At 42.1% G+C, this 27,329-nt stretch overlaps 1 protein-coding gene and 1 long non-coding RNA gene across 12 annotated transcripts in view; one reads left to right on the forward strand and one right to left on the reverse strand.

Moving 5' to 3' along the window:
- LOC147269314 (uncharacterized) overlaps positions 1-27,329 on the reverse strand; it is a 328,107-nt gene that overhangs the window by 3,033 nt on the left and 297,745 nt on the right. Inside the window, exon 4 of the long non-coding RNA XR_015109772.1 lies at positions 1,847-1,940. This is a non-coding gene — a long non-coding RNA (uncharacterized LOC147269314). The remainder of the gene's footprint in view (positions 1-1,846; positions 1,941-27,329) is intronic.
- The window catches only part of plekha7b (pleckstrin homology domain containing A7b), a 77,647-nt gene that overhangs the window by 846 nt on the left and 49,472 nt on the right, over positions 1-27,329 (forward strand). Inside the window, exon 1 of one of the 11 annotated variants that reach the window (XM_086182603.1) lies at positions 14,931-15,016. The exons of 9 other annotated variants lie outside the window; for them this stretch is intronic. In XM_086182603.1, coding sequence (XP_086038729.1) covers positions 14,946-15,016 — 71 coding nt within the window. In that variant the 5' untranslated portion in view covers positions 14,931-14,945. Of the gene's footprint in view, positions 1-14,930; positions 15,017-21,128; positions 21,249-27,329 lie in introns of those variants that run through there. One more of the 11 variants, XM_086182612.1, reaches the window with a different exon arrangement.

The raw sequence follows: 27,329 nt of genomic DNA on the forward strand, positions 1-27,329 counted from the left end.
ACTCTCTATGGGATAGGTGCACAGCCTTGATGTGTATGTGTGTGTGTGTGTGTGTGTGTGTGTGTGTGTGTGTGTCTGGTGGCAGAGAGAGATGGAGAGAGGTAGAGAGACTGTAAAGGTGGCAAGAGAGAGGTGTGACCATGTGTTGACAGAGATGTATGGCGTGATTGCATTATTGAAGAAGGGAGGACAGAATTGCGAAAGTCCCAGATTGCGCTGTGAAGTTGTTCTTTGTCATCTGATGCCCTTCACACATACTGCACGTTTGAATGCTCGGAATCACTTTGAGATTTCAGTGGGTTTACATTTGAGCCATAGTGAAATATAGCTATTGCTTTTTGTAGTGTTGTTGGCCGTGATGATTCACTGCAGTGGATCCTGTATGCAACACGCTCAGAACGCCAGGCTGACTGGGGGTCAGTTGAAACATGTACATGCTGCAGTAAATTGATTACCAACCTCTTTATCTAGTTGTGTTAGTCCAACTTTGAACGTTACAATTTCAGTTCACATGTATTTAAAAAATTTCTGTTTTATTAAGACATAATTGGACTTTTTTCTGATGTAAAGGTGCTGATTGTGTTCACGCTGCAGGTCATACTCGAGGTCACTGAGTGGTGATAATGCACCTGAAAGATGTTCGAAAACCACAAAAAAAACCCAAGCAAATTCAACAGAAGAATGAAGTGTAAAAATATGTACACATCTAACATTATAGATGAACGTTGTCACCTTTCATGTAAGTGACGTCGAGTCAAGGTAGATGGAAGCTCTGAAAAGATCTGGCTGGTAATTTCCAAGTTATACATAGTTGATTTCACTTTTCCCTACTTTTTTTTGGAGTTGTCTTGAATGCAGTTTACAAAGCTTTGAATAAAGCTACCCCCCTTAAACCTCCTTGCATTACTTATAGTTTTGTCACTGGATTCCTCTATGGGATTATGTTTATGTTACAGTTGACTATTTCTACAAGCTAGTGCTAAGTTGCTGTTCAGTGTAACTTTAGCAAAAGCGAAAAAACATCGAAACTGTCTATCTTGACTCATTTATATGTTTTTGACTGTAGAAAGAAGGAAAAACTTTGAAATGGCCCCCAAACTGCTTCATTTCTTAACCATATCTTGAACCAGTTCACGTACATTTCTACTGTTCTGCATGACGTCCTCTTGATATCTAACATTCTTTCACTGAGTTTCCCCCAAAACTGTCAGGGGCTCGTCTCAGGAGACCCGCCTCACACTTTGAAACCCTCTGATTTATATCATGATTGTCTGCGTGGATGGTGGTCCGTGGCTGTCACCGTACAGCAGCCGAGTCTTGTTGGGGAAACCAGCAAGTCATGCCAAAGCCAATCAAATAAGTCAGACTAAAAATGGCGGAAAGGGAAAGCTGGCTATAAACAACGGAATTTAATCAAGCTATGTTTATTTATGTGGCACCTTTAAATCAGCTGGAGTTGACCAAAGTGCTGTAGAAATCAGAGTTAAAGCTAGAAATGCTCTCAGTAGAGGGGAGACCTCATCCAAAGCCTGTCTCATAAAACCTGTTTTTTTCCACTATGTTCAAAGCATCTGCCCCCCCCCCCCCCAAAAAAATTGATGGGCTCTTCTTTAGTCCATGCTCCACCCTCCTCTAAATTTCAGGAAAATAAGTTTTTTTGTGTTATCCAAGTGAAAGACAGACATATAAACAGAATTTGTTACCTTCAGGCACAACAATAGTAAGTGAAACAGCAGCAGTAGTTCAGGCACTAATTAGAGTAAAACGGCACCAATAAAAACAGTAAATGAGAATGATTAAATACAGGGCAAAATCCAACTGCTGAGCCATTCAGTAGAGCAAATACCTCTGCGAATGCTTTGCAAATCCGATGACTTCATCCCATTCTCCACCCTTCCATGACTTTTTTTGAAATTCAGGACAAGTTTTGCATAATCCTTCTGAAAGAAAAGAAGAACAAATGAAAATAACCTCCTGGCAGAAGTAAATGTGTGAATTGAAATCTAAAAGAGAAAACAGACTAAAACTTGTCACAGCTGTGAATGATTAAATCCTGATAATACATTAAGTGTAAATGTATTTCTTCATTTTGAATTACAATGGCCCCTCTTGTAACTGGTTCAAGGTTTTGTAATCCCACCTCTCATAGTCCTGTCATGGCCCTTTAAATTTGCCCCATTTGCCCCAGACAGAAGGCCTGTATTTAGGCTTCAGATCCCCTTAACTGCAGTCTTGCAGGTTGGCATTTACTCTTGTGAGGTATATAAATGTAAATTTTTTTCATTTTGTTTCAGAGATCAGTATGAAATAGTCTATATTTTTTTAAGCAGTTGTCTTTACATTCATAGCAGATATAAATCAGAAATACTGGTCCTAAAAAACAGCAGGTAAAATGGATTTAACTAGCAAACTTCTTGTTGTCGCTGAGACTTTTATATTGTTTTGGGATGAAAGTGAACATTTTGTTTGCTTTGTTCTCGCAGTGCGTTGTCATTTTTCTCAGCAAGTAGACCTAACAAAGCAACAGTGCAGTTGCTTGATAAATGGAAGTCTAAATGTCAAAGCTGTAAAATTAGTTGAGCGCGTGTTGCCAAGTCAGCTTTACGGAGGGATCCTGTGTTGCTCCCATCCACTGCTTGTATCTTGGTTGTTAGGGCAAATTTCTTGGAGTCAAATGTAGATAACACACCAAGACGATTCAAACTTCATTTACAGTGCAGTTTATTGTGCTCTCTGCGCTTTTAGGATGTTTAAATCAGTGTGTATTTCAGTGGTGATATAAATAGGGCCTGATGAAATTTAGCTAATTTATAAGTTGACTCATTAAAATCAGTCACTACTTAGGGATATTTTCATCATATCTGCCAAGACAGACTGCTGTTGGAGCTTGGGACTCAGACGCACACTTAGATTTTTCGATCTTGTTCACAAGCAGTCAGTTTCACTTTTTCATTACTGTTTTAATACTGATGACAAATTAGATGTTGCTGTTTTTGTTTCATTGCCCCAGTCTGGCCAGCCTGGCTAGCCACATCTCTGTTGTCTCCAAACCTCCATTCTTCACACAACTTCCTTTTTGTAGGCGCTCTGTCCTCTTTTTCCTCAGTCGGTTCACGTATCAATGTCTGACTTATTCCTCGTAGATATTGCCACTTTGCTTTGAGTTAGCCAGATGAAAGCTAGCAGCGGACGAGTGATGACACCCACCCCTACTGATTTACTGTTCATTGTTTGGTTGCCATCATGGTCAAGTGGTTGATTTAATCAGCCCTGACAGAAGGTGTTGGGCATAGTGCTGCAGGGATTACAAGTTTCTGCTGGCAACCTGGAAGTTAGCACTGCCATCATTTCCCTTAGAGCCTTTAAATAAAAATATGTAGTAGCCTCTCAGGATAGTTTTTATTGCATAAAATAAAAACATTTGACTGTGAATGTTGTGAACAGTCTTGTATTTTTAGGTTTAGTCACCTGTGAATTTGAGACAAACCCAGGGGCTTACCCAGGGGGCAGATCCTGGAATTTCATTTCTATTGCAAGATTAATATCTTAAATTTTTTTGTTAATGCCTAGTAAAATATTACACTGACCTTTATGGTCTATATGATGGTTCTAGTAATGGATGTGCATGTGAAAGAAGGGTGGTCTATTGGGCTTGGTAGAAGTCTGTGCTCTCTAAATGACCTTCAAGTCAGTTTATGAATCACACAGAAATTCAAGGAGTTTAGTCTATCAAAACAAGAATGAAGTCTTCATCATGTTAATTTGACTATTTCAATATTTGAGAGAAAATGTGGTTGACTTTGAGATTAAACTCTAATATCATTACAGTTTTCACTGTCTCCTAACGCGTCACCTCAGGTATAAAGCTAAAGCTCGACCTGCTCTAGCAACCCTGATTAGACTTATCGTCCATCAATCCGTCCATTTCCTATATTGCTTATTCATAAAGGTTTGGGTGGGGGGCCTGGAGCCTATCCGAGCTGACTTTAGGCGAGAGGCACAGGGCCATCAGGAGCAATTCTGGGTTCAGTATCTTGCTCAAGGACACTCCGACATGGTCACTGGGGGAAGTGAGGATTGAACCAGCGACCCTTCAGTTGCTAGATGGCCACTCTACCACTGAGCCATGCTGCCCTCGTCCTCTGTTTAGTTGTCCAAACAGTCCCATACGGGTGTTTAGCCTTCTTTAGGTAATGACTTTGAGAAACAGCTTGTGATGAGCATGACCTTTTCATCCCAAGTCATTTAGGAAAATTTTCTCTTGATGCGACTGCGTATTATTATCTAGTGATGGAGTACTGTCATTTTTTACTGGTGAAGGAGTCTATCTCTGGTGGTTTGTTTGATTTATTTTCGACCCGGATGATGCCAGGTTTCTGCATCTGTCCCATGTGTCTACAGGGTGATTATAGGAGGCATCTGTTGTTCAGGCTTACTGCTTTGAACTCCGGCACTCAGCTAATTAAGCTACATGAGTGAATACACAGCCCTGGTACATTCCTTACAACTTTGTTCTTTAAAACCTCAGTTTACCTGAATGCATACCCTCCATGAATATCTTAAGAAGCAATGGTGCAAGATATTCTTCGGTTACTAATATTAGCTGGCAATGCTTAGACACTGATGAGAATGTAGCCGAATGGGATTATTCCTTACAATTATGCTAAAAAAAATTGGACAAGGATTTGACGCCTTGGACTGTGGCCTCCTTTTAGACCATTAAAATCATTACAAGTGTTCATTTATAGTTGGCCACAGCTCAATGTGATATTAATAACAGTGGGACAAACCCCATAAGTGCTCAGTTTTATCTCATGCACACACATAATTACCTATTAAACATCAGACCTCCTGCCACGGAGTAACATTTTTGCACAAAACAAGTAAAGAAAAAAACTTTTTTTTTTTTTTTTAATCTCCCAGCTGTTCAGGAAATATAAAGTGACAAAGTAAATCGGACTGAAATCCACATGGTACGGCAGTGACAGCGGGTGGGAGATTTGGTTGTGTGTTGTTTACAAGTTAGCCAAGCAGAACAAAGGAAGGATTGTTCAGACAATGTGCAGGCTCACTGTTTATTGGGTGCTTTATGTTGGATGCATGAACATGAGAAGTCTTAACTCAAGATTTATTGAAGATAACGGAGTCTCAATTACCCAGATTTTTAAAAACTCAACTGACAGTACCTCTGTCAGCTGACGAAATGGTGTTGTTTGCTTGAGGAGGTGGTTAAAACTGTCGCTGTCATCTGTAGGTTGAAATACTTTAATTCTGGCTGTCACACAGTACCTCTGGCAAACCTCCAAGGAATTGACCGAGTTTAAAATGAGTCTTTCCAAATCATTAATTTTCAATCTCAAATGGAGTTCTCAAAATTTAACACACAAATCTGTGTGTTAAAGTTTCAGTCTAATGGGTTTACATTATAATCAATTCAGGAAAACAACTATAAAGCCAAACAATAAAGAAGTACAAATACCAGGGAACTCCCATCAGTTAGATAAATTAAAGTATATTTACAGGCTTTAATGCACGTGATGTCACTTCATAAACATAAAAATACATACCTGGAACAGTAGCTTGTTACCTGGTAGGTTTAAATACCTATCTTAGGTTATAATTAAAAATGTATTCATACCTGGAGTAAAGATGAAGGAGTGAATGAAGCTATTCAGACAAGGAAGAATGTAATCTTTGTACGCTTCCTTTTTAATACTATAAACTTTGACTGCCCTGAACCTAAGTGAATAGATCAAATTGTAAAGGATTATTTATTAATTCCTTTGTTCTTTCATTATATCTTGTACAGGGTCTAACTTTTATGCTTTAGACTGGAGCACCTCGAGTCTGGATTTCTCCCCGTATTTATACTACATCGTACAGTAGAGATCAATGAATACGTAGTTGTCTAAGACCTTATTGGTAGTGTGATTAATGTGATAAATTGAATCAGAATGAGTATTGATACTCAATTCAAATCAACTGTATTTTTCCCTGTAGGGCAAGTGAATTGCAGTTTACCAGTCGCATAAAAGATGTCATAATTTTGAAAACATTGGCAGTACTTACTTTTTGGTTACCAAAAGTACTGTAGATGCTGTAGGTACTGCAGATACTGGATGATAACAACAACTTGTATAAAAATTACATGTTATGTACAGCATGAGATGGACATTAACCAAATATTTCATGAACTGTAAGTGGTCTCCACCTCTTCTGCAACAGAATGTTACAATTCCACAAACATCTCAAAACTCCTTTGCGCCTTTCAGTCTTCAGAATAGAACAAAAAGCAGGAACACATCTGTGTTGTTACTGTAATGCAACAGCGCTATTTAAACAGCCAGCTAGCTGCCAGTATCAAAGGGCGACTGCTGTAATGATTTAATCAGCCTGTTTAAACTCCTAATTTAAAAAAAAAGAAAACAAATACAAAATATGTAAAATTTCGTGTCAAGAATAAGTGCTAACTATCCATTTTCTGTATTGACATTTGAATTTTTCCAAGGACATAACCAGTGATTTCAGGCAATAGTTTGGAAAACTCACTGGATTCATAAGTCAGCTTCAGAAATATGTAATTCTATATCTCCCAGGGGGGAAAATCTGAGCCTGCGGAGGTACAATGGTGTCCTGTTGAAGACACAGTTCACATTGTTGAATGGGCCTACAACTGGGAGACGGAACAGAAAGAAGTGTTTGCCACACTAAAAGCTAAAAGTAGAAAACTTCCTCTGCTCCTGTGTAAACCTCATTTATTTATCACGTGGGATTTATTCATCAATATTTTATACATTGACGTATTTATATATCAGATTTCAGAGGTTTGTTTATAATCTCTTATTCTGCCTGTTATAATTTAGATTTGTGTTGACATTTTCTTTACTAGCTAATTATTTAATCAGGGCATTATTTTTTAATTAGCCAACTAGAGAAAGAGCCAGCAGAATATTTTATTAGTGAATAAAAAAGAAGTTTAGTATCCCTACAGGCCCTTATCTTAAGGCTGTGTTAATGAGACTTTCTTTTTCTGCAAACACAGCAATCCATAGCTCTGTTCACAACTGCTGAGTTCAAAACACAGTTGCCAAATATAATGTGCCACAAACTAGCGACAATATCCAAAAGTGATTCTTATCACATGAACAATATATATGTAACTGTAGGGTTCTGGGTCTCGCTATAAGGAAAGGCAGAATTCCTGACAAATGTCAGATGGCAAAACTAAAAAATATTCATCGTAATCGAATTGCTGTGCGTCAAACAGTACAAGACAAAGAAAATTTCACACCAAAGTTTTTTAACTTTTGAAGTTGAAATCACACTGGATTGATGATAAGAGTCAGACAGACACCACTTTTTAAGTCTCCCGACTGGCCCTCTCTCTGGCTCAGGCAAGAAGACAGTTCGAAATACAATCTGAATTTAACTTTTAAACTTAAAGAAACGTCTTATTGCTAAGCAACATTTGACTGACTTGAGTCTAATTCATTGGCTACTCCTAGGCTTGCTTCATAAACGCATGTTTACACATGAACCGAGGATGTGAAAGGACATTGTTTGGAAATCTTTGTCAAGTGCCTCGGGAGGTCATGAAGAAAGATTGAAAACACATTACTGAATACCAATCAGATGGAGCTCTCTTGCTTCAGGCAGCAGCCATAAGAGGCATTAGTGAAAATGCTTTTGTTTCAGCAAAGCTGAAGGTGACAGAAACATCAAGGCTGCCGCTTATGTTCCCTGATGTAGAAACTGATATCAAACGATCAATGATGTGACTCATCAATCTATGATGTTCAAGAGGCGAGGGATTTAATTTGTCAGGCCATTTGATTCATCAAGGGAACTCAGTATAGTTGTAGTACTGAGTGCTGATTCAGGATAAATCCTTCATTGCCACATTGTGGTACATGTGAGTGAGAGAATTAAGTTAGAGGAAGAGAGAGTTAGACCATGTGACGTCACCCCTGCAGTAGTTCAGGCCTGACACATTCAGGGCAATGGTGAGCCGCTCCAATTGTGGTTAGGAAATGAAAAAGGAAACCATCCATTTTCTTCCACTTATCCTGTTAAGGGTCGCAGGGGGGCTGACGCCTATCCCAGTGGCTTTTGGGCGAGAGGCGGGGTTCACCCTGGACAGGTCACCAGTCCATCACGGGACCAACACATAGAGACAGACAACCATTCACACTCACAGTCACACCTACGGTCAATTTAGAGTATCAATCAGCCTCATCCCCTCTTGATGTCTTTGGACTGTGGGAGGAAGCTGGAGTACCAGAGAGAACCCACACAGGAACAGGGAGAACATGCAGACTCCACACAGAAAGATCCTGTGATGGAGCCAGGACTTGAACCTGGAACCTTCTTGCTGTGAGGCCACAGTGCTGACCACTGCCTTCCGCTGTCAAAAGATACTAATGTCATGCTTGATAGGCAAAATCTCTGCAAATTAGAAAAAAATAATCATCACAATTAGGGGGTACAACACTACACTTTGCCATGTATAATTATGTTCTTTATTTCAAGAACATAGTGAATAGTGCTGAAGAACAAGGAAATGAGTGGGGAGCTAAAAACAGACATAGCTGCTGGTTACTGTGGTAGATGCTTTGCTTTTTACATGCAACTCCCAGTTTGATGGGCTTCTTCTCCCACCATTACACCAAGAGTGCAGAGAATGGAAATTGTGCACGAACAGGCGAAGTGCATTTCAAGGTCAAGATAATTGCAACATGTTTTAGTGCTGCTAACGTCTGTCTTTTCACTGGGGGGTAGAGCATTGTCTTGATTTTTTTTTCTCCACATGAAGGAGATGGTATTATTGAAGCGTGAGGTTAACTTGATCCTTCTCTTTATCTCTTTGTCTCTCTCAAACATGCATGCCCATACACACACACACACACACGGAAATGGAATGGGCCATTAAAAACACTACATTTCCCTTCATATAGACATACAACCTGGCCTTGAAGAATGAATTATTAATGATGTGGAGATTGAAACAGCACATATACCACTACTATCTCCAAGAGCAGGCACAGGATGCTGCTCTTGATATGGCCAAGGAATTTCAGAAGGGGCTGTTGAGGTTGTCAGTCTTCTGTCTCTTTTGTGGGATGATTCATGTTGGCCATTTGTCGTGATCACAGCCTTGTAATACTTTACTATTTCATGTTTAAAATATGATGTCTGTGCATGTATCTTCTTGACTTGCTGAGAGGCAGCCTGAGTCTTTATGAACAGAGCCATGTTGTCAGTATCACATTGACTGATTATCAGGCAGTACTGTACAGTACTGTCGGGGCCTACAAACAGAGTCAGAGGTTAAAGCAGCGGACTGAATAAAGACGACGAAAACAAAGAGTAGATTGAGAGTGTGACACAGTGGATGTTTGTGCTGCAGAACAGTAAAGGAAGCTTTCCATCAGGGCTTCTCTGACTTGCAATATTGAACCCAGCACTCTGCAATGAATGACTACATTAAAAGCTGTGGGCCTGAGGTGTGCTCTTCTCTGCGTGATGATATACACTATTGAGAAAGAGCCACCACTACCCAGACAGCTTGTGCCGGTTGACCAGTCAGAGCTGGAGCAGGAGTCAAAGCAGAAAGACGGCAGGGGAGATGCCAGAGCTGGGATGGGAACCTGCTGTTGCAGCTGCCTACCCGCTGGCCAGCGGACCAACTCAGCTGATCATGAAACAGAGCTTGTTACTGAGCCAGAGCCCCCCTGTTTGGAAAGAGAGGAGAGGAAGACTGAGACAAGGTAACACTTCCTAACATGTGCTGGATTATTACAGTGAAACTTGTCTGTTTGCTTGTGTTGTAGAAATGTCAAATTTTATACACAATGCTTCTCTAATCTGAATACAAGAATATAGCAAATGTGCGTCTTTATTTTTTATAAACCTCTTTTGTCTGCTGATCTGTGAAACCGTGCTGTCAGAGAAGGAAACTTTGCACCTGAGTAATTTCAGCTGCCTCTCTGGAGTAAAGACAGAGTTTGTGTTCCCTCCCTCTGATTGAATTCAGATGGCAGTTCTTTCTGCCGCATTCTGTCAGAGCACGAGTGTGACTGGAGCCACTGCAGAGAGAATCACGTCCCACACTGCTCTTATCTCTCCAGACAAGACAGAAAAAAGTGATTAGTTAGAAGCCGTGAAGGTGCAAGATAGATGTGGTAAAACCAGAAAGGTCTTTCTACAGAGCACCTGCCTTTTTCTGAACTATTTGCACAAGCTTAGATGACCAATGGAAAAGTGGATGCAGGGTGGTTTAATGGCAGTGGATGTCAGCAAGCATGGGAAATTACATTCAGATAAAAAGTGCTTTAGTTCAGTGAAGGTACAGTATGTACATCTGGTCCAAGTTAGAATGTAGTGCTACTGAGCTTCACATGGAGCTGAATCTCTGAAACTTTTACTGTTGACCTACAAAAATATCACATCAAGGTCAAGTCATTAATATTTTCATGAACATTCCTAGAGTCCACAAGTGCATAAACCTCAAAACAAGCAAGTGAACCTTAAGATCAGTTATCAGACTGCTGTTTGCAAGAGGCAAGAATTAACTTTAACGTCAGTCAAGGATGTTATGTGTTCATTGATGTTGCTAATTTTGCTTAAAAGATGATGTTTGGTAAAAGTTTGGATCAGTGAGTGCATGTTATAATAAAAAGCGTTGGGCACTATCTTCCCTACTCTCATGCCACATTCCCTTCCTTAGCGCCCTTCTAGTTGAATTATGTGGTAAAGAGTGATGTTAACTTAATATTCAATTCTAATTGGAACATATTCCCTCTGAAGCCACCCAATTTTTTTTTTTTCAGTGTGAAAGAGCAGAAAAAACTGCTGTATCCTGCTGAAAATAAATTAGATATTTGGGTTCGATATACAAGGGATCCACCCAACACCCAAACCTTTTTCCAACATCCACATCCATTATAGATGGAGGATCTATATAAACGTGTCAGCTCAATGTGGCATTTATATCTGTACAATAATCTGATTTTACAGTGCTTTACTCTTAATGGTCTTAAATGTATTGTGTCAATAACCCTTTCAATACGCCAGTGTTCAGCAGCAGATTGAGTGTAAGAGCCGTGAAAAATGTTTCTGATTGTGGATAACTTGATTGAATTGGGCTGTGTCCAGTAAGGGAATATTGAGTGTGAAAAAGATTAATGGAAAAAAGGCCCTCGATCAAATTGTTGCGAGAGCAGATCTTGGGGTTTGGGTAGTTTCTCTCACTGCAGCATTTACTGAATACATTGACCATGCGGACCAATCCCATTTAATTTTCTTTAGTGCAGAGATGCAAGGCTTATTTGTTCATGATCCAATGAATTACCTCTGTGTTCTTGGTGGTTTGATCACGGTGATCAGTCTTCACGAACACAGTACTGGTTTCTCTATCTCTTTCTCTCTCTCTATCTCTTTGTATATCCATCCATCCATCGTCGTCTTCCGCTTATTCCTTACTAGTAAGGGTCGCGGGGGGGCTGGAGCCTATCCCAGCATCTACGGGTGAGAGGCGGGGTTCACCCTGGACAGGTCGCCAGTCCATCCTCTTTGTATATATAAATTAAAAAATTTTTTTTTCTTTTTTCTCAATCTTTTCGAGTCTTGTTTGACTAAGTTATGATGTGGCAGATTCCTCCTGGCACATTTACCTGTGAGGGAATAAGTGAAATCTTTTATCCATGACTGTGAGCAACGATGAACAGAGGGAGTTTGATTTGTGTCTGCTGTTCTCAGTGTTGCCACTAGATTTTGCTCTTGAGTCTAATTGAAAATTTTGTCATTTCATATTAATTTACAATATTATTTCTATCACCATAGATAATTGCATGCCTGAGGCTACACTTTTTTACTGAAATATAATGTATGACAGAGTGTAACCTAAGCTTTGATCAAAAATATTCATTGTGTCCATCGTACATCAACTCTGTCGCCCCCGTTTTTTAAAAAAAAATTTTTGCCCCATTCCAGTGTTCCATTATATTTTTTAAAACTACTCGTGCATTGAGTAGTTATTGACAAACAACAACCCAGCAGATAAGCTGATATGATGAGTCTGGTCTGGCATCTGGACAGATGTGATGTATGCTTGAGGCAGTGTTGGTGGCTTTGTTTACTGTAGTTATACACCAGTCAGGATGACAACAGTGGCAGTGGGTGACAGAGGAAGATATGAATGTTGACCTGGTGGTCCATCTTATGTATCGACCCCCCCACCCCCATCCAGTCTCTTATCTATTTGTCTGTCTGTGGATTATTGACCCATCACTGCAGCAGACTGAGCTAGCTGCTCAGCGGCAGTCCGTCCTCCGTCCCCGGCTGACTGGGATGTGATCTGATAAGGTGGGATCAGGGTGAGACAGAGGGCTCTGGTTGCAGTCAGAGACCAAGGTCAGCACTTAATGTTGACGGGACAACACAGTGAGGTGGTAACTGCTCGTCTGTGGTAACCACAATGACTGGTGGCTCCAGCCAGCCAGACCCTTACCCTTTCCTTCATGTCCAACAGAGGGACTGAAAACTGCAGCATTATCATTTTATTCTTCCCTGGCTACAAAGACTAAGTGCTGCCAGTGTTTCTCTACTCTTCAGCACTCTGAGTGAGAGAGAGAGAGAGAGAGAGAGAGAGAGAGAGAGAGAGAGAAAACGAGAGAGCTGAAACAGCAATTATATTCCTATCTACCACTGCTATTCACTGAGCACACGTTAAAACAAGAGACCTTGTTCATCTTTAAGATCAGGACAGAATCTTTTGAATTGGATTTATTGGTTTCCAATTTTGAACATTTTCAGGTGAGTAGAAATGTAGACTATGACTATGCAGAGAGTTTTCCTCTACAAGATGATGTTAGATCAGTCTTAAAAACCACTTTTAAAAAGAGAAGATGTAAGGAAGATATTTGCTTTCTACTTGATAATTTTTTTCACTGAAATAACTACCTAAAGTAATGTGAGACATCATACAAGTTAAAGCAGTGTTGCTTGCAAATACCATATTATTTCACTCTCACATGTGCACAGCAGGCAGACTCAGTTAGCATGTAGCTGATGTACATACAGCCAGGTATTTCTCTCAGGAGTAGTAACAGCATTTCCGGCATCATTTGGTCCATGTGAGCGGATACTGTCAGGTCCATCTGTAGGTGAGCTTTAGGTAGTTCCCCAGTGACAGTCATCTCTCTCCTAATTCTTACCCAATTCTAATTATAATGAGAATATAATGTTGTTGTTTTTTAGCTGGAAATGGAAGATAATGTTCATTTTGGATTCGTCGGATGATGTTACTTCCCACAATGAGATATCTGGGGGTGTATTCTTCTGTACTTTTCCAGGGTGCAGCTGTAAAATTATGATTAGGAGAGCATGTCTGCGCCAGGACCAGCTGAGCTGCAGCAGACTTTTTAGCATCATTTCTGCTGCATGTCACCAGCAGTGGCTATTGAACTAATGACGTGCAGCTCATACAGTTGAGTTAATAATATAGATGTTGGTGTTTGGATGATGACCAAATGAGGGAAAAAATTCCCTCAAAGGCTGTTGGCTGGATGTCTGGCTGGTTATCAGTAAATAAATCCTAATATATGTAGTGAGCGATTACTTGAGCACTGCATTTTGGTACCGATTTTATCAGATGCATATTAACAAAAACCAAAAATATATTACACACAATGGTGTAAATCTTTCTCTCTTTAATTTTACGACTGTAGTCGTCCTCTCAGAGTTTTACAACATCAAAATAAACCAACATGAGGTCATCCAAATATCTAAATAGCCCCAAACAGTTGCAAGTAACAAGTCAGAATCAGTTAATGCTCTTGGCAGCGTACAGAGATGCTGCTCAGCAAAAACAAAAAACATAACAAACCAAAAAAGCAAAACAAATCAACCTGTCTGCTTCCTCGGGTAAACGTTGCCTCTGGGGCTGTCTCATGTGGTCTGCTGTTCTTTGTTTTGTTTGTTTTGTTTTGTGCAGCTTATCAATGATGCTTCTCCATGCTGTCCACGCTGACTGGGTCACTTTTCCAGTTTACCGGAGACCTCACTGCAGGGATTGTATCAGAGCAAGCAACTAATAAAATTGGAGTTTTTGTTACAGTTACTGCCTCTGTATCAGCTGCCAGTAGTTCTCAATCTGAACCAAACATGATTTATTTTTTTATTTTCTCTCTTTTTATTTTACCATTCATTTCCCTCCTTTGCTTTTTCATTTCTTGAATACTTGAAATGAAAACATAACATTTCTACTCTCATTGAATAAGCTATCTTCATCCAAAAACTGCATTTCACTCATTTTCACTTTCCTGCCACTCCCTTATCTTTTGTCTCTCAAATAATTCTTCTGTTGTCCTCCTCAGTCCCTTCTACCCTCTTCTTTCTCGCTAAATCATGCTTTGTATTTCCTGCATGACTGCAGAGGAAGGGAGCAGAGAGGGCGTCCAGTTTAGCCAAGTGCTCTGACAGTGTAGCTCTGCTGAGGAACGCATTCATTAGACGAGAGCTGACAAGAGGTGAGCAGGGAAAGAGTGCCTCTAAAGAAAGAGGGAATATGAGAGGAGAGAACATGATGGGTTATGGCTATGGCTTTGTACCTGTGGTTTTACTTCACGCTTTGGGGCCTTTTACAAGATGCTTTGGTGAGGCTGGCTGGTCTTAATAATACCCATCACAATGCTTTCAGAGGTAGGGGACAGTTCAGTGATTGCAAGTATTTTCAGCTTCACCTCAGCAGCCTAACACAAGAGAAGTGGGAAAGAGGATGTTTTGAATGAATCAATGCCACAGTGCAGAGCAGAGGACGTCAGCAGCAGCAGCAGCAGCAGCAGCTGCAGCAGCAGCAGCAGCAGCAGCAGCAGGACCAGCGGTAGAGTACAGCTCACACAGCCTTCACTGAGGAGAGCGCAGCAAATCATAGACCTGCAGCTAACATGTTGGGCCAACCAGGACAGACCTTACACATCCCTTACAAGAGGCAGCCAATGTATCTTGCGACTCACAGGTGTGTATCCCATCCCCTCTTCCAACATACTGTATATATGAGGTTGCTAGCTGAAGGATCACCACGAGAGTGTTCCAGCAGCCGCAGGAGATAAAGTGCTTTGGGTTGCATGCCGGGCTGGACAAAGTATGTTTTTGTAGTGAAGAATGCAGCTGGCTGTTTTGATGAGGCAAAACAAATATAGCAGTTGAATTGTTTGGGGGAAGGTCCTGCATCAGTGTGTACTATAGGAGCATCCTTTGTAAGAATGGAAAGACAGGGAGGGAAAGATGCTCACCGCAATGTCTCATAATCACAGGTCACTGACTGTGTTGATGTCAGCAGAGCTCTGTTCTCCTGGGTGATTATGATGCTTTTCTGCGTAGATTGTTAATATGGTGATATTCCTGCAGGCTAAACAGTGAAATTTGATGTAGCCGCCTCTCCACTTCTGCTGCTTCAGTCAGATATTGACTCTTCATAGGAATGTACTTGTTAACATGAGCCTTCTCCTCAGTCCTCTGCACAGCTGCTCCTGGGGTACAGCCCACACAGACACACGCACAGAGATATACTGTCTATACTCACGCAAACAATGTCACATCTGCTCTACACTTCCTCTGCTGGTCAAACATTAATGTCTGTTATTTAAGTTGCCCAGCCATAAAGTAATATCATATCATTGACTAGCTCAGAAGTGACAGTGCTTGCACTGGTATCCAGATTTACTGTATCACATCTATTGTACTGTCATATTCAAAATCATTATAATTCAAGAATTCACAGGTATGAAGTGCATCTGTCCCATCTGTTCCTGGTGAATTTCATGTGGTTCCTCAGTTAATTATGCCTGTTTTAATTGGTTAATAACAAGGAAACCATGTTATCCATTCAAAGATCAATGCACAAGATATCAGACCAATTATCATTCTGTCAGGGTCTTGATGTCAACTGCAGCACACAAGGTTATTCAGCCTATTTATCATTCCTGCCTGCGTTCACTCTGCTGTCAGCCATCCTGCTGTGCTGCCACAGAGGCAGTGGGCAATAAGAATTACACCTATGAGCAGTAGTTAGTAGAGGTTGAAACTCTGAATCCATAATGAATGTAGATATGGTGAATATAGATTATAGCAGAACAACTCTTGTGGGCTCTGCTTCAGCTTGGTGGGGTTCCACTCGGGTTAGTGAATAATATTCGATCCGATAGTTCAGAACTCCACCCAGTTAAAAATCTTGAGTCCAAACTCAACCTTGTTACCCTTGGACCAACTGTGAAATGTGGCTAATAGCCACAGTAGCCAGATTTACACTGAAATTCCACATTATGATGCTGTTCTCTTTAGTACAGATCTAAGAGAACACTGACAAACTGCTGGTTCAGTGTGTGAATTTATCATTACCATTCCCTCTCTGACTGCGGCCATTTGGCCCACATGATTACTCAATGGCGGAATGTTCTCTTCTTCTATTCCATCTTTTTTGTTGTTGTTTTGAGTTGGCTCAGGAGGTAGAGTGGTCTTCAAGTGATCAGGGAGTTCCTTGTTTGATCCAGTGACCAGTCAAAGTGTACATGAGCAAGAGCTCTGGTTGGCACCCAGTGTGGTTGGCACTCTGGCTGCTTCCACCATGAGTATGAGAGAATGACTGAACATGGCATCACTCAATAGCATTTGTGTTATGCAGAAGGCTGAAAATGTAGCTAAATTTGATCAAAATTGCAGTATGGCCAAATGCAATATCCAAATAGCAGGAGATACAATACAAATAGCACCAAAGGCAAAATGTGTGACAAATCACCATTCTAGATGAGGAGTAGTGGTGTTGCAGAGATATCAGCTCACAAATCGTGCTCTTCAGACTTAAGACAGCATCTTTCATAGTGCAGATAGCCACAAGAACAATGGCACAAAATGATAATCCTTATTAAATATTGTGAATCATATTACAATTGCAATATCGCTCAAAATAAGTGAATTTTTCAAAATTATTTAGCCCTTGTAACGAAAGTAGCGAAGGTCCTTTTTTTCTAACAATTTTTATACAAATGGCGAGGTATAACAGCAGCATAATATTCCCGCCTTGAACAGGCTGTATAAAAGGGGCTGGTGCTTCATTTGTATGCTTTGCTGATAGAGGTCATATCTTTGTTAATTGCAACTTTGAGTGGCTGGACTTGAAAAATGACACGTCAGATCGGTACATGGGACATTACACCCATGGCTGAGGAGATGGGAAGAGAGGAGGTGACCTCTTCTTAACCACAGAAATGCTGCAAATTCCCAGAGAGACTTCTACTAACAATAGACATAATGGTGATTCTCAACAGAAGGCCGAGGTATTTGAAAAGGGAGTACATTCTCCCTGTATGAATCTGTGACCTTTTAAATTCCCCTGCTCATGATTTAGATCAGCCTCTGTGAGTGGGATAGAAATTCCAGTAATGGGACTGTTCTGGTAAAATCTCTGCTCTGCTGGCCAGATTGAGTTTAGAGCTGTACACCAGATGTGGCCCACCCTCCTTCAGTGTTGCCTTACTTAATAAGCCTCTAAAGTTACTACAAGCTCTCTCCACCCTCAACAGAGATCTATAAATAGCTTCTCAATCCAGTTACCCTCTGCCAGCCAAGTGGAACCTAATTTATTTAATCCATCTGTTTAATTTCTTGATAAAATTATTATATGGTAGCCTGCATGCTGTATCTACACAAGGGACAGATGTGAGCCAAAAGATTCAAGCACATTTTGGTAACAAAGGGCCTCATTTAATAAAATCTTAATTGCCTCCTTTATTTTCTCCTACTTTTCTACTAAGAAAAAGTCAACCCCAAAGGCTCCAAACGTGCTTATTCATCAGGTCCACTCTTACCTGGGTGTGCTGACCAATTCAACCCATTTGATCATAGATGACGACTGGAGGAGGACAGGAGGAGATGCGGTCTCATGAGGATTATGAAATAATCGGAGCGGTGTTGGGTCAGACTCGACTTGACGGTGAAGCAGTTCCACAATTGATGTGGCGGTTCTAGTTCTCAATGGCAGCTGCTCTCTCTCTCTCTCTCTCTCTCTCTCTCTCTCTCTCTTTCTCTCTCACAAAACAAAACAAAACAAAAAACAAAACAAGTGGCTCAAACCTTTCTATGCCATGTAGTCAGGGGCTTGTACCTGTTCTCAAAACAATTCTTTGTTTTTCAGCTGTCTCAGATATCCAGCTAGAGTCCGTGAATATGTGTGTGAATATTTCAGTGAATGTGAAACATTTCAAAGTGTTGTTAAGGTTGATTGCTGCTATATGAGTCGAGCCTATATGTGTGTAGCAATACATGGGTGTGCCCAACTGATGGGTCCTGCCCTCACTGGCCCACCTGGAATCTGGGATCAGCAGCTCTACCCAGACTGTCATTTTGTGTTTCACTGAGTGTCTCCTGCCAAATTGCAATGGTCACTGATCTATGTTTTTTTACTTCATGTAACCACCAAGTGTCGCTATGAATCAAATTCAGCTTGTAGATGTCTACAGGTCTGGACTCTCATCACTAGTATGAAGTCCGGAGAAGATCTGACCAGCAGGAGTCCAGTTCAAACAGTTTCCTCTTCACTGGTGGATTTGGCCACCAAGCCATATCATCACTGTTTCATGAAAGCCCAGTCTTCGCAATATCTCATCACCAACTTCTGAAGGAACTTCTGACCAAATTTGGGATGAATCGGTCAACCCACCCCACCTGTTTCCACCTGATGGTGATGAGTAATCTGCCTCAAAATCCAATGGAGCCGTATTACATCCCTCCGCCAAGGTTGGTGAAAATCGGCCTCATAGATTTGAGTAATCGTGCTATCAGACAAAACAAACAGCACAGAAATTATGAGCTTCTTGGTGGACATAATAACAGTTTATATCCTAATAAATGTGCGCTGGGGCCATGGGGGCCTCGACGTGTGGAGCCTGATCGTTGTTCATTACCACTCAGAGTTGCAGTCATGGAGCAGCTGTTTGGTCTTAACCCTGTGAATCGCAGTATTGTGATTCTCCAGTGGGAATGGGTTCTGTGGCTGATTCTACTGTGTGGTGTGTGTCTGCTCATACATGAACACATACAAATACGAACACACACACACACACACACACACACACACACACACACACAGACACAGAAAGGGCTGAAAAAAGGAAGGTATTTGCTAATCTTCTTTGGTATTGTTTCAGGTTATTAATATGGCTCTTGAGGGATCTGATCATAAGTGATCAGCTCTCAGCTCTCCCTTGGCATCAGAATGCACCTCCACATGCGTCTCATCTCAAGTGACCACTTGTGATCTGACCTCCCTGCTTGGTATACAGATAAATGCCTACTACATTATTTCAGTACGCTAACAAAATTTGATCCAATACAAAGTGGTTACCTCTTTATTGCAAGCAGCACATGTGAGTTTATTGCTCAAATTGTGTGAAAAAGAACCACTGAATCCTCTTCTCTTTTTCCTCTTTTTTCTGTGTATTGTGCCAGCCGACTATTTAAAGCTATCCCATCTTGTTTGGATGATCTCGCTGGAGGGACTGGCTACCGGGTGAGCGAAATTGACTTAAAAATGAGAGAGAGAGAAAACAGAAACCCACAAAGGTGCATCTGACCAGCAGGATGCAATTATGCCTTCTTGTGCCTGATTAAAAAATAAAAATGGAGAAGAGGGAGAAATCAAAACATTACAAAGTGGATCTACTCGTCCCTGTAGTATACCTCAATGGGGCTTTTGAAATACCCAGGGATTGTGCTATTAGCATATTATGCTTCTGGAGTTGGCCAATAAATGAAAGAGGGGATGTGATGTGATAAATTACACAGTGGGCATACAGTAAATTGATGAGGTTGGTCCTCGTCAGGTCAGGCCAGGCAAATACTGCAGCAACAAAGTTTGCTGCATCATACAAGCTTGGACACCCTCAGAGCCAAGATTCTCTGCAGCAAAATTTACCAGACGAATCAATTTTCTCTCATACACAAGCATCTTCCTTAACTGCAACTATTCCAGAAGGGTCATTAAAGGCATCGGTATTTTTTTATGCTACACTTTTTAGCATTTTGATATTTTGATACAGTCTTCCAATGACAAAACTAACCTTTAAACACATTGTTGTTTGTGCTTGTGTGCATGAAACAGAAGAGGCAGGTGTGATGTGTTAATAATCCCTCAGACTGAATTGTGGAAGGTGTCAAGATATGTTTCACAGCAACGGGGAAGAATCAGATTGTTGGAAGTTCCAGTGACTCTTTATGTTCCTCTGTTTTTGGACAAAATAACAGGCAAATGACATGTATGATAAGGTTAACGAGTGTAATTAACCTGATGTTCACTCCTAACTGTTGTTCTATTAGTTGCAAGTAATGCTTTGCCAAAATGGTGGCACAGTGGTGCAGTGGCTAGCACTGTCGCCTCACAGCAAAAAAGTTCTGGACTTGGGCACGGGATCTTTCTGTGTGAGTCTGCATGTTCTCCCTGTACCTGTGTGGGTTCTCCCCAGGTACTCCTGCTTCCTCCCACAGTCCAAAGATATCAAGAGAGGACGAAGCTGATTGATACTCTAAATTGACTGTAGGTGTGTCTGTGAGTGTGAATGGTTGTCTGTCTCTATGTGCTGGCCCTGTGATGGACTGGTGACCTGTCCAGGATGAACCCACCTCTCGTCTGTAGCCGCTTGGACCCTTAACAGGAATAAGCAGAAGAAAATGGATGGATGCTTTGCCAAAATGAGAAAACATTAGTTTGTAACCCAAAGTAACAGGATAGGCTGCGTTTCTTGAACTTTATTTAACATTTATTAAACTTGTACATCTCTCGACTTTGATGTCACCAGTGCAGATATGATTTATGGTTAATTTTATATATGAAAGACTATCTGCCTATTTTTGTCACGACTCATACATTTTGAGGATTTTTTTTTTGTTTTTGTGCTGGTTGATTTATTTCTGATGTTGCGGGATTATGGGGATCAGAGATCAGAAAGATTATCTGGCTACAAACATGCAATTTGTGTGTGTGTGGTGTGTGTGTGTGTGTGTTCACTGGAGTGTCTGAGTAGAATGTGATGTTGTCTCACTGGGAATCAGACAGGGTCATGCTGCAGATCATTCATTTGTACAGCAGGAGCAGTGATACCAGACAGCCCGTTTAAGCTGCAAAATAGAAAAATGCTTCAAGTTAGTTTAGCACATGAGAACTGCTGCTGCATGGAACTTGCACTGAGAACCTGCAGGTAGGCTATTTATTTGGTTCTATCTGTGCATGATGAGCTTGAAAAGATCTGGTTCATTGACAAAGGTAACCTCCAGAATTCAAGACATTTTGATCACGCGTAACTATTGACTATGTATCAAACCTAATTCAATTTTATGCTTTAAAACGACATTCTTACCATCTTTAATGTCCAAGAGAGAGTAAATTCTTTCTTATTCTAAAGACAAAGCTGCTATCACCAGCAGACATCTGTGTTGGGAAACTGCTAGAGAATTCAGGACAGACTGTAGATCATATTAAAGCCATAAACAGCAGCATAAGTAGGCACTTCATATGGGTGTATGCATGAATGTGGTTTGAAGATCACTGCGAAGCTGCAATGGGCCATCTTCATCTCAAGCACAGTCTGTTTGATGATATACACTGTCTTATATGTGGAGCTGTAATGAATGCTGGAGAATTTACTAAATTCTGTTGGCTGCTGCATGAATAACAAGACAGATGTGAATATGGCAGATTAATTTCTGTGTCTGTTTAAATACCTGATGCATATTCCAGTGGTTCCATTGCTCTTGAGTTTCAGATGTAGCGACATCCAGACCTGAGTCACATCTGTTGTTCATAAAATGTTAATGAAATGCTCTTGGATTTATTCCTTTCCGCCCCAACTGTCTGAAAGCCTGTAGCGACGTTATCTGCGTATCATTACTGGAGTCAGGTTGATCTTGCACCTCATCCAGCATTCTCACATTGCCCAAAATAATAAGAGTGACTCAGATCTTCTCTCCATCAGTCTCTGCTCTCTTCCCTCTTCCTGCTGGTTCCTCCCCTGTATTCTTCTTCCTCATAACTTCTACATTTTTGTTGTAGTCCAAAAGTTTATGATTGAGATTCAAACCTGAGGATGCATTGGTGTGGGAGATAATATCGGACAACACTTGACCAGCACAGATACAGTAGTATTGACGTATATGTTGTCCTATATATGGTATGTGTATTATTTCCGTGAACTGATGTCATTGTGGACAATAATGTATTTTACATATGTTTGTCATTAGCTTTTTAACATTTGAGGGTTCATTATAAAATAATATTGGTTGATACATTTATCTATCTATCCATCCATTTTCTGCTGCTTGTCCTATTAAGGGTCACGGGGGGGCTGGAGTCTATCCCAGCAGCCTTCAGGCGAGAGGCGGGGTTCACCCTGGACAGGTCACCAGTCCATCACAGGACCAACACAGAGACAGACAACCATTCACTCTCACAGTCACACCTACGGTCAATTTAGAGTATCAATCAGCCTCGTCCCCTCTTGATGTCTTTGGACTGTGGGAGGAAGCTGGAGTACCAGAGAGAACCCACACAGGGAGAACATGGAGACTCCACACAGAAAGATCCTGTGCTCGATCCCGGAACCTTCTTGCTGTGAGGCGACAGTGCTAACCACTGGACCACTGTGCTGCCCTGGTTGATATATCCATTTTAAGGTTTTTTTTTTCCCACTATTTTACTAATTAACTTTACTGCTAACATTGGCATCAGCATCAGCCCCCCAAATCTCATATTAGTCAAGCTCTAGTTATTAGAGTATGGGAAGGGATGTTACTCTCCAGGGCAAAGATGGCTATCAGTTCGGACAATAAAGTTCATTGTTAACCGTCAGTTACCCAGCCTCTATTGTATATCTTAGTCAGGTTTGATAACCACATTTGATGGATCATAATGCACAAAAAAATACAAAATATATTTTTTGGCCAAAATATTGATATCGGAATAGTTACAATTCCATGACACAGTCCATAATAAGTAAATATATCTTGGTTCATTTTGTGTTGTCCAAGTATATTGGGATTTTTCCCCCCTCTGCTTATTCATTGGTTTTGGATATCTCCCATCATTGCTCGTTAGCTGACAGTTGCACTGTCGTCTGTCGATGAGACCAAAGTTAAAGACAGTTCTCGTCTCTGGTCTTGTATAGAGAGACGTTCTCTGCCCCTTAGAAGATGCTGACACGGTGGAATTTCTACAAGCCTGGACACAGCACATTGATTTGCTCAGCCCCTCAGAGCCCCGCTGTCACTCTCTTTCTCTCTCATACTTGTGAAAGTTACTCACTTGTCTGGGTGGGTGGCGCATTCTGCCACTCAGTCGTTTGTACCTGATGTCTGTGATTTGGGATTCATGCTGTATCTGGCTTGAGTGGTCAAACGTGGCCAGAATTGCTCATTGCTGTTATTAAGTGCATTTTTGGGGTCTTTAAAGAAAAACCCAGACGGGAGGTTGAGGAGGTGTGTGGAACCCTGAATTTCCTTTATCACCTCTTGTTCCAATGACGATACTGTGATGGTCTTGTTAAGCCTCCTACACATGGGTGGAGCTCCCTGAAGAAATTAATGAATCACTGCTGAAGCATATTTCTAGGGAAAGTCATAAAACTTTAATCAGTCACCACCATTTAACAGCATGAGAATGTTGGTCACTTATTTTCAAAGAAGAAATACTGTCCCAAAGTGTTTCAACCAGATATTAACTATTTATTTTGCACTGTAGCAGCAAGTAGGAAGTTGTCTGCTTCATTGTCGGTGGTGTTTATTTATCTAATGTCCAATGAAGACACCAACCGTAGCACCATTCCAAATCATTTTCTGTTATTTCTTGGCAAAAGCTCACAATGTCAAAGTTCTTTGTCTCCCTACCCGAGATTTTCAGCTTTAACATTACCCGGAGCTTCACATCCCCTTCTGTCCTACATTGCACAGCTAAGCGTTTAGCTGTGTTTGGCTTTGTGATGCGTGTTGGACTGTGTTCAGTTGTGATGCCGCATTCAACAAACAGATGATCTGGTTTTAGTGTTCTATAGCCAAACACTAAAGTGAGCAGTCACAGGTTAGAAACAAAGCTAATTTGATTTTTTGTTGGTACATGGTAATTGTTCTAATCAATTTGACTTGAAGTGAAAGGGACGAGTTTGAGCAGTTGGATGGTTTTTATACTTAATGTCTTTAACTGTCTCAGACCTCACTGCATGAGGAAATAGAGGATACAGAATGATCATAACATCACGTGTTCATTAATTTTCTGGATTATTTCCGATCACCCAGCCTGCCCCTCCTCTAACTGGTTGGTAACTATCTTTGTTCAGTGTGTCCGAAGACAAAGTCAGTAATGAACTTTTCTACCTTTTTATTTGACTTTTGCTGACTGACTGTTGAACCGATGAGCGTGCTTCCTGTACTGAATAAAGGTGATTTGTGTGACTATGCCTTTATTTGACATATGTCACACCTGGCTAACAGTTAAGGGAGCTACACAGCCATATCTAGGACTGGTGAATTTGTCAGTAGCATTGTTGACAAGTGGTATAATTGAATCTTTGAGCTCACCAAGGTAACTAAGTGCTAAAAAAAAACAGCTGCAGTCAACATAACTGAGGTTAAGTTGACTTGTGCTGCAACTGGGATGTTTCAGAACAGTAAAAGAAGTCATCAGTCTTTGGTTGTTATTTATAGTCTAAAATAAAATTTGATTGAAATAATAAAGCTGTGTTTTTTGGTGGGCCCTGTACAAAACCAAAGGTTTTAATTGAACCGAAGGAATAGCATTTACAGGCTGGGATATCTCTGCACTTTCATTTTGCCTTTGACAAATACTGCAACTCCCACGATCTATGTTGCGCTACTAAGATATACTGCAATAATAATGACGTTTCTATTTATCATTCAAACCTAATGTATTCAAGTACTCTAGCACTTTTAGTGACCTACATTTATGTAGTAATTGTAATGTAAAGCAATTGTAGCTGTTGTGCACCTGTAGATGTTATTAGTTATTACAATATCTTAAATATCTGTTCAATTTTTCAACGTTGCCGTTGTCCTCTGCTTTATCCGGTGGGTCCGGGTCGCGGGGGCAGCAGCCTCAGCAAGGAAGCCCAGACTGTCCTCTCCCTAGCCACTTCCACCAGCTCTTCCGGGGGAATCTCGAGGTGTTCCCAGGCCAGCCAAGAGATATAATTCCTCCAGCATGTCCTGGGTCACCCCGAGGCCTCCTCCCGGTTGGACATCTCTGGAAAACCTCCTGAGGGAGGTTTCCAGGAGGCATCCTCATCAGATGCCTGAACCACTTCAACTGACTCCTCTCGACATGAAGGAGCAGCGGCTCTACTCTGAGTCCCACCAAAATGACTGAGCTTCTCACCCTATCTCTAAGGGAGAGCCCAGCCACTCTGCGGAGGAAACTCATTTCGGCCGCTTGTATTCGTGATCTTGTTCTTTCGGTCATTACACAGAGCTCATGACCATAGGTGAGGGTTGGAATGTAGATTGACCGGTAAATCGAGAGCCTTGCCTTTTGGCTAAGCTCCCTCTTCACCACAACGGACTGGTTTAGCACCCGCATCACTGTGGATGCTGCCCCAATCCGCCTGTCAATCCCCCGCTCCATCCTACCCTCACTCTTGAACAAGACCCCGAGATACTTAAACTCCTCCACCTGAGGTAGAACCTCTCCCCCGACCTGGAGTGGGCAAACCACCCTTTTCCGGCTGAGGACCATGGCCTCAGACTTGGAGGTGCTGATTCTCATCCCAGCCGCTCACATTTGGCTGCGAACTGTCCCAGCAAGAGCTGGAGGGCCTGGCCTGATGGAGCTAAGAGGACTACGTCATCCGCAAAAAACAGAGACGACATTCTCCCGCCACCAAACTCGACCCCCTCCAGCACCCGGCTGCACCTAGAAATTCTGTCCATAAAGGTTATGAACAGAACCGGTGACAAAGGGCAGCCTTGGCAGAGTCCAACCCTCACCAGGAACAAGTCCGACTTACTGCTGGCAACACAGACCAGACTCTCACTCCTCCGGTAGAAAGACCAAATGGCCCTTTGTAAGGGGCCATCCACCCCATACTCCTGGAGTATCCCCCACAGGGTGCTCCTGGGAACACGGTCATAAGCCTTCTCCAGAGCCACAAAACACATGTGGACTGGTTGGGCAAACTCCCATGCCCTCTCCAGCACCCTAGCGAGGGTGAAGAGCTGATCCACGGTTCCACGGCTGGGACGAAAACCACACTGCTTCTCCTCAATCTGAGGTTCGACTATCGCCGTGACCCTCCTCTCCAGTACCCTGGCATCGACCTTACCAGGGAGGCTGAGGAGCGTGATCCCCCGATAGTTGGAACACACCCTCTGGTCCCCTTTCTTAAAGACGAGGACCACCACCCCGGTCTGCCACTCCAAAAGCACTGCCCCCGATGTCCAAGCAATGTTGCAGAGACGTGTCAACCAAGACAGCCCCACAACATCCAGAGCCTTGAGATACCCAGGGCGGATCTCATCCACCCCCGGAGCTCTGCCACCGCAAAGTCGTTTAACTGCCTCGGCGACTTACGCCCCAGAGATTGGACGACCCCCCCCCCCCCCCCCAGCACCTCCCAAACGCTGTCTCCTCCATGGAGTACGTTTTGGTGGGATTGAGGAGTTCCTCAAAGTATTCCTTCCACCGCCCAATTATCTCCCCAGTTGACGTCAGCAGCCTCCTGTCCCCACTGTAAACAGTGTGGGCAAGTTGCCGCCCCCCCCCCCCCCCCGAGGTGACGGACGGGTTGCCAGAAACTTTTCGGAACCGACCGATAGTCGTTCTCCATGGCCTCACCAAAATCCTCCCACGCCTGAGTTTTTGCCTTGGCGACTGCTGCAGCTGCATACAACTTGGTCTGCCGGTACCAGTCGGCTGCCTCTGGAGACCCACAGGCCAGCCATGCCTTGTAAGTCTCCTTTTTCAGCCTGACGGCTCCCCTCACCTCTGGTGTCCAACAGCAGGTTCAAGGATTACCGCCGCAACCGGCCCAGCAGCCTTATGGCCACAGCTCACAGCAGCTGCCTCGACAATGGCAGAGCGGAACATGGCCCATTCTGACTCAATGTCCCCCACCGCCCCCTGGATGTGGTCAAAGCTCTGCCGAAGGTGGGAGTTGAAGATCATTCTGAATGGTTCTTCTGCCAGGCGTTCCCACCTAACCCTCACTACTCGTTTGGGCCTGCCGGGTCTGTGCAGCATCTTCCCCTGCCACCTGATCCACCTCACCACCAGATGGTGA

This window comes from Aulostomus chinensis, chromosome 2, assembly GCF_037954235.1.
Source record: "Aulostomus chinensis isolate RoL2024-O1b breed Wild chromosome 2, RoL_Achi_v1.0, whole genome shotgun sequence".
NCBI classification, from domain to species: domain Eukaryota; kingdom Metazoa; phylum Chordata; class Actinopteri; order Syngnathiformes; family Aulostomidae; genus Aulostomus; species Aulostomus chinensis.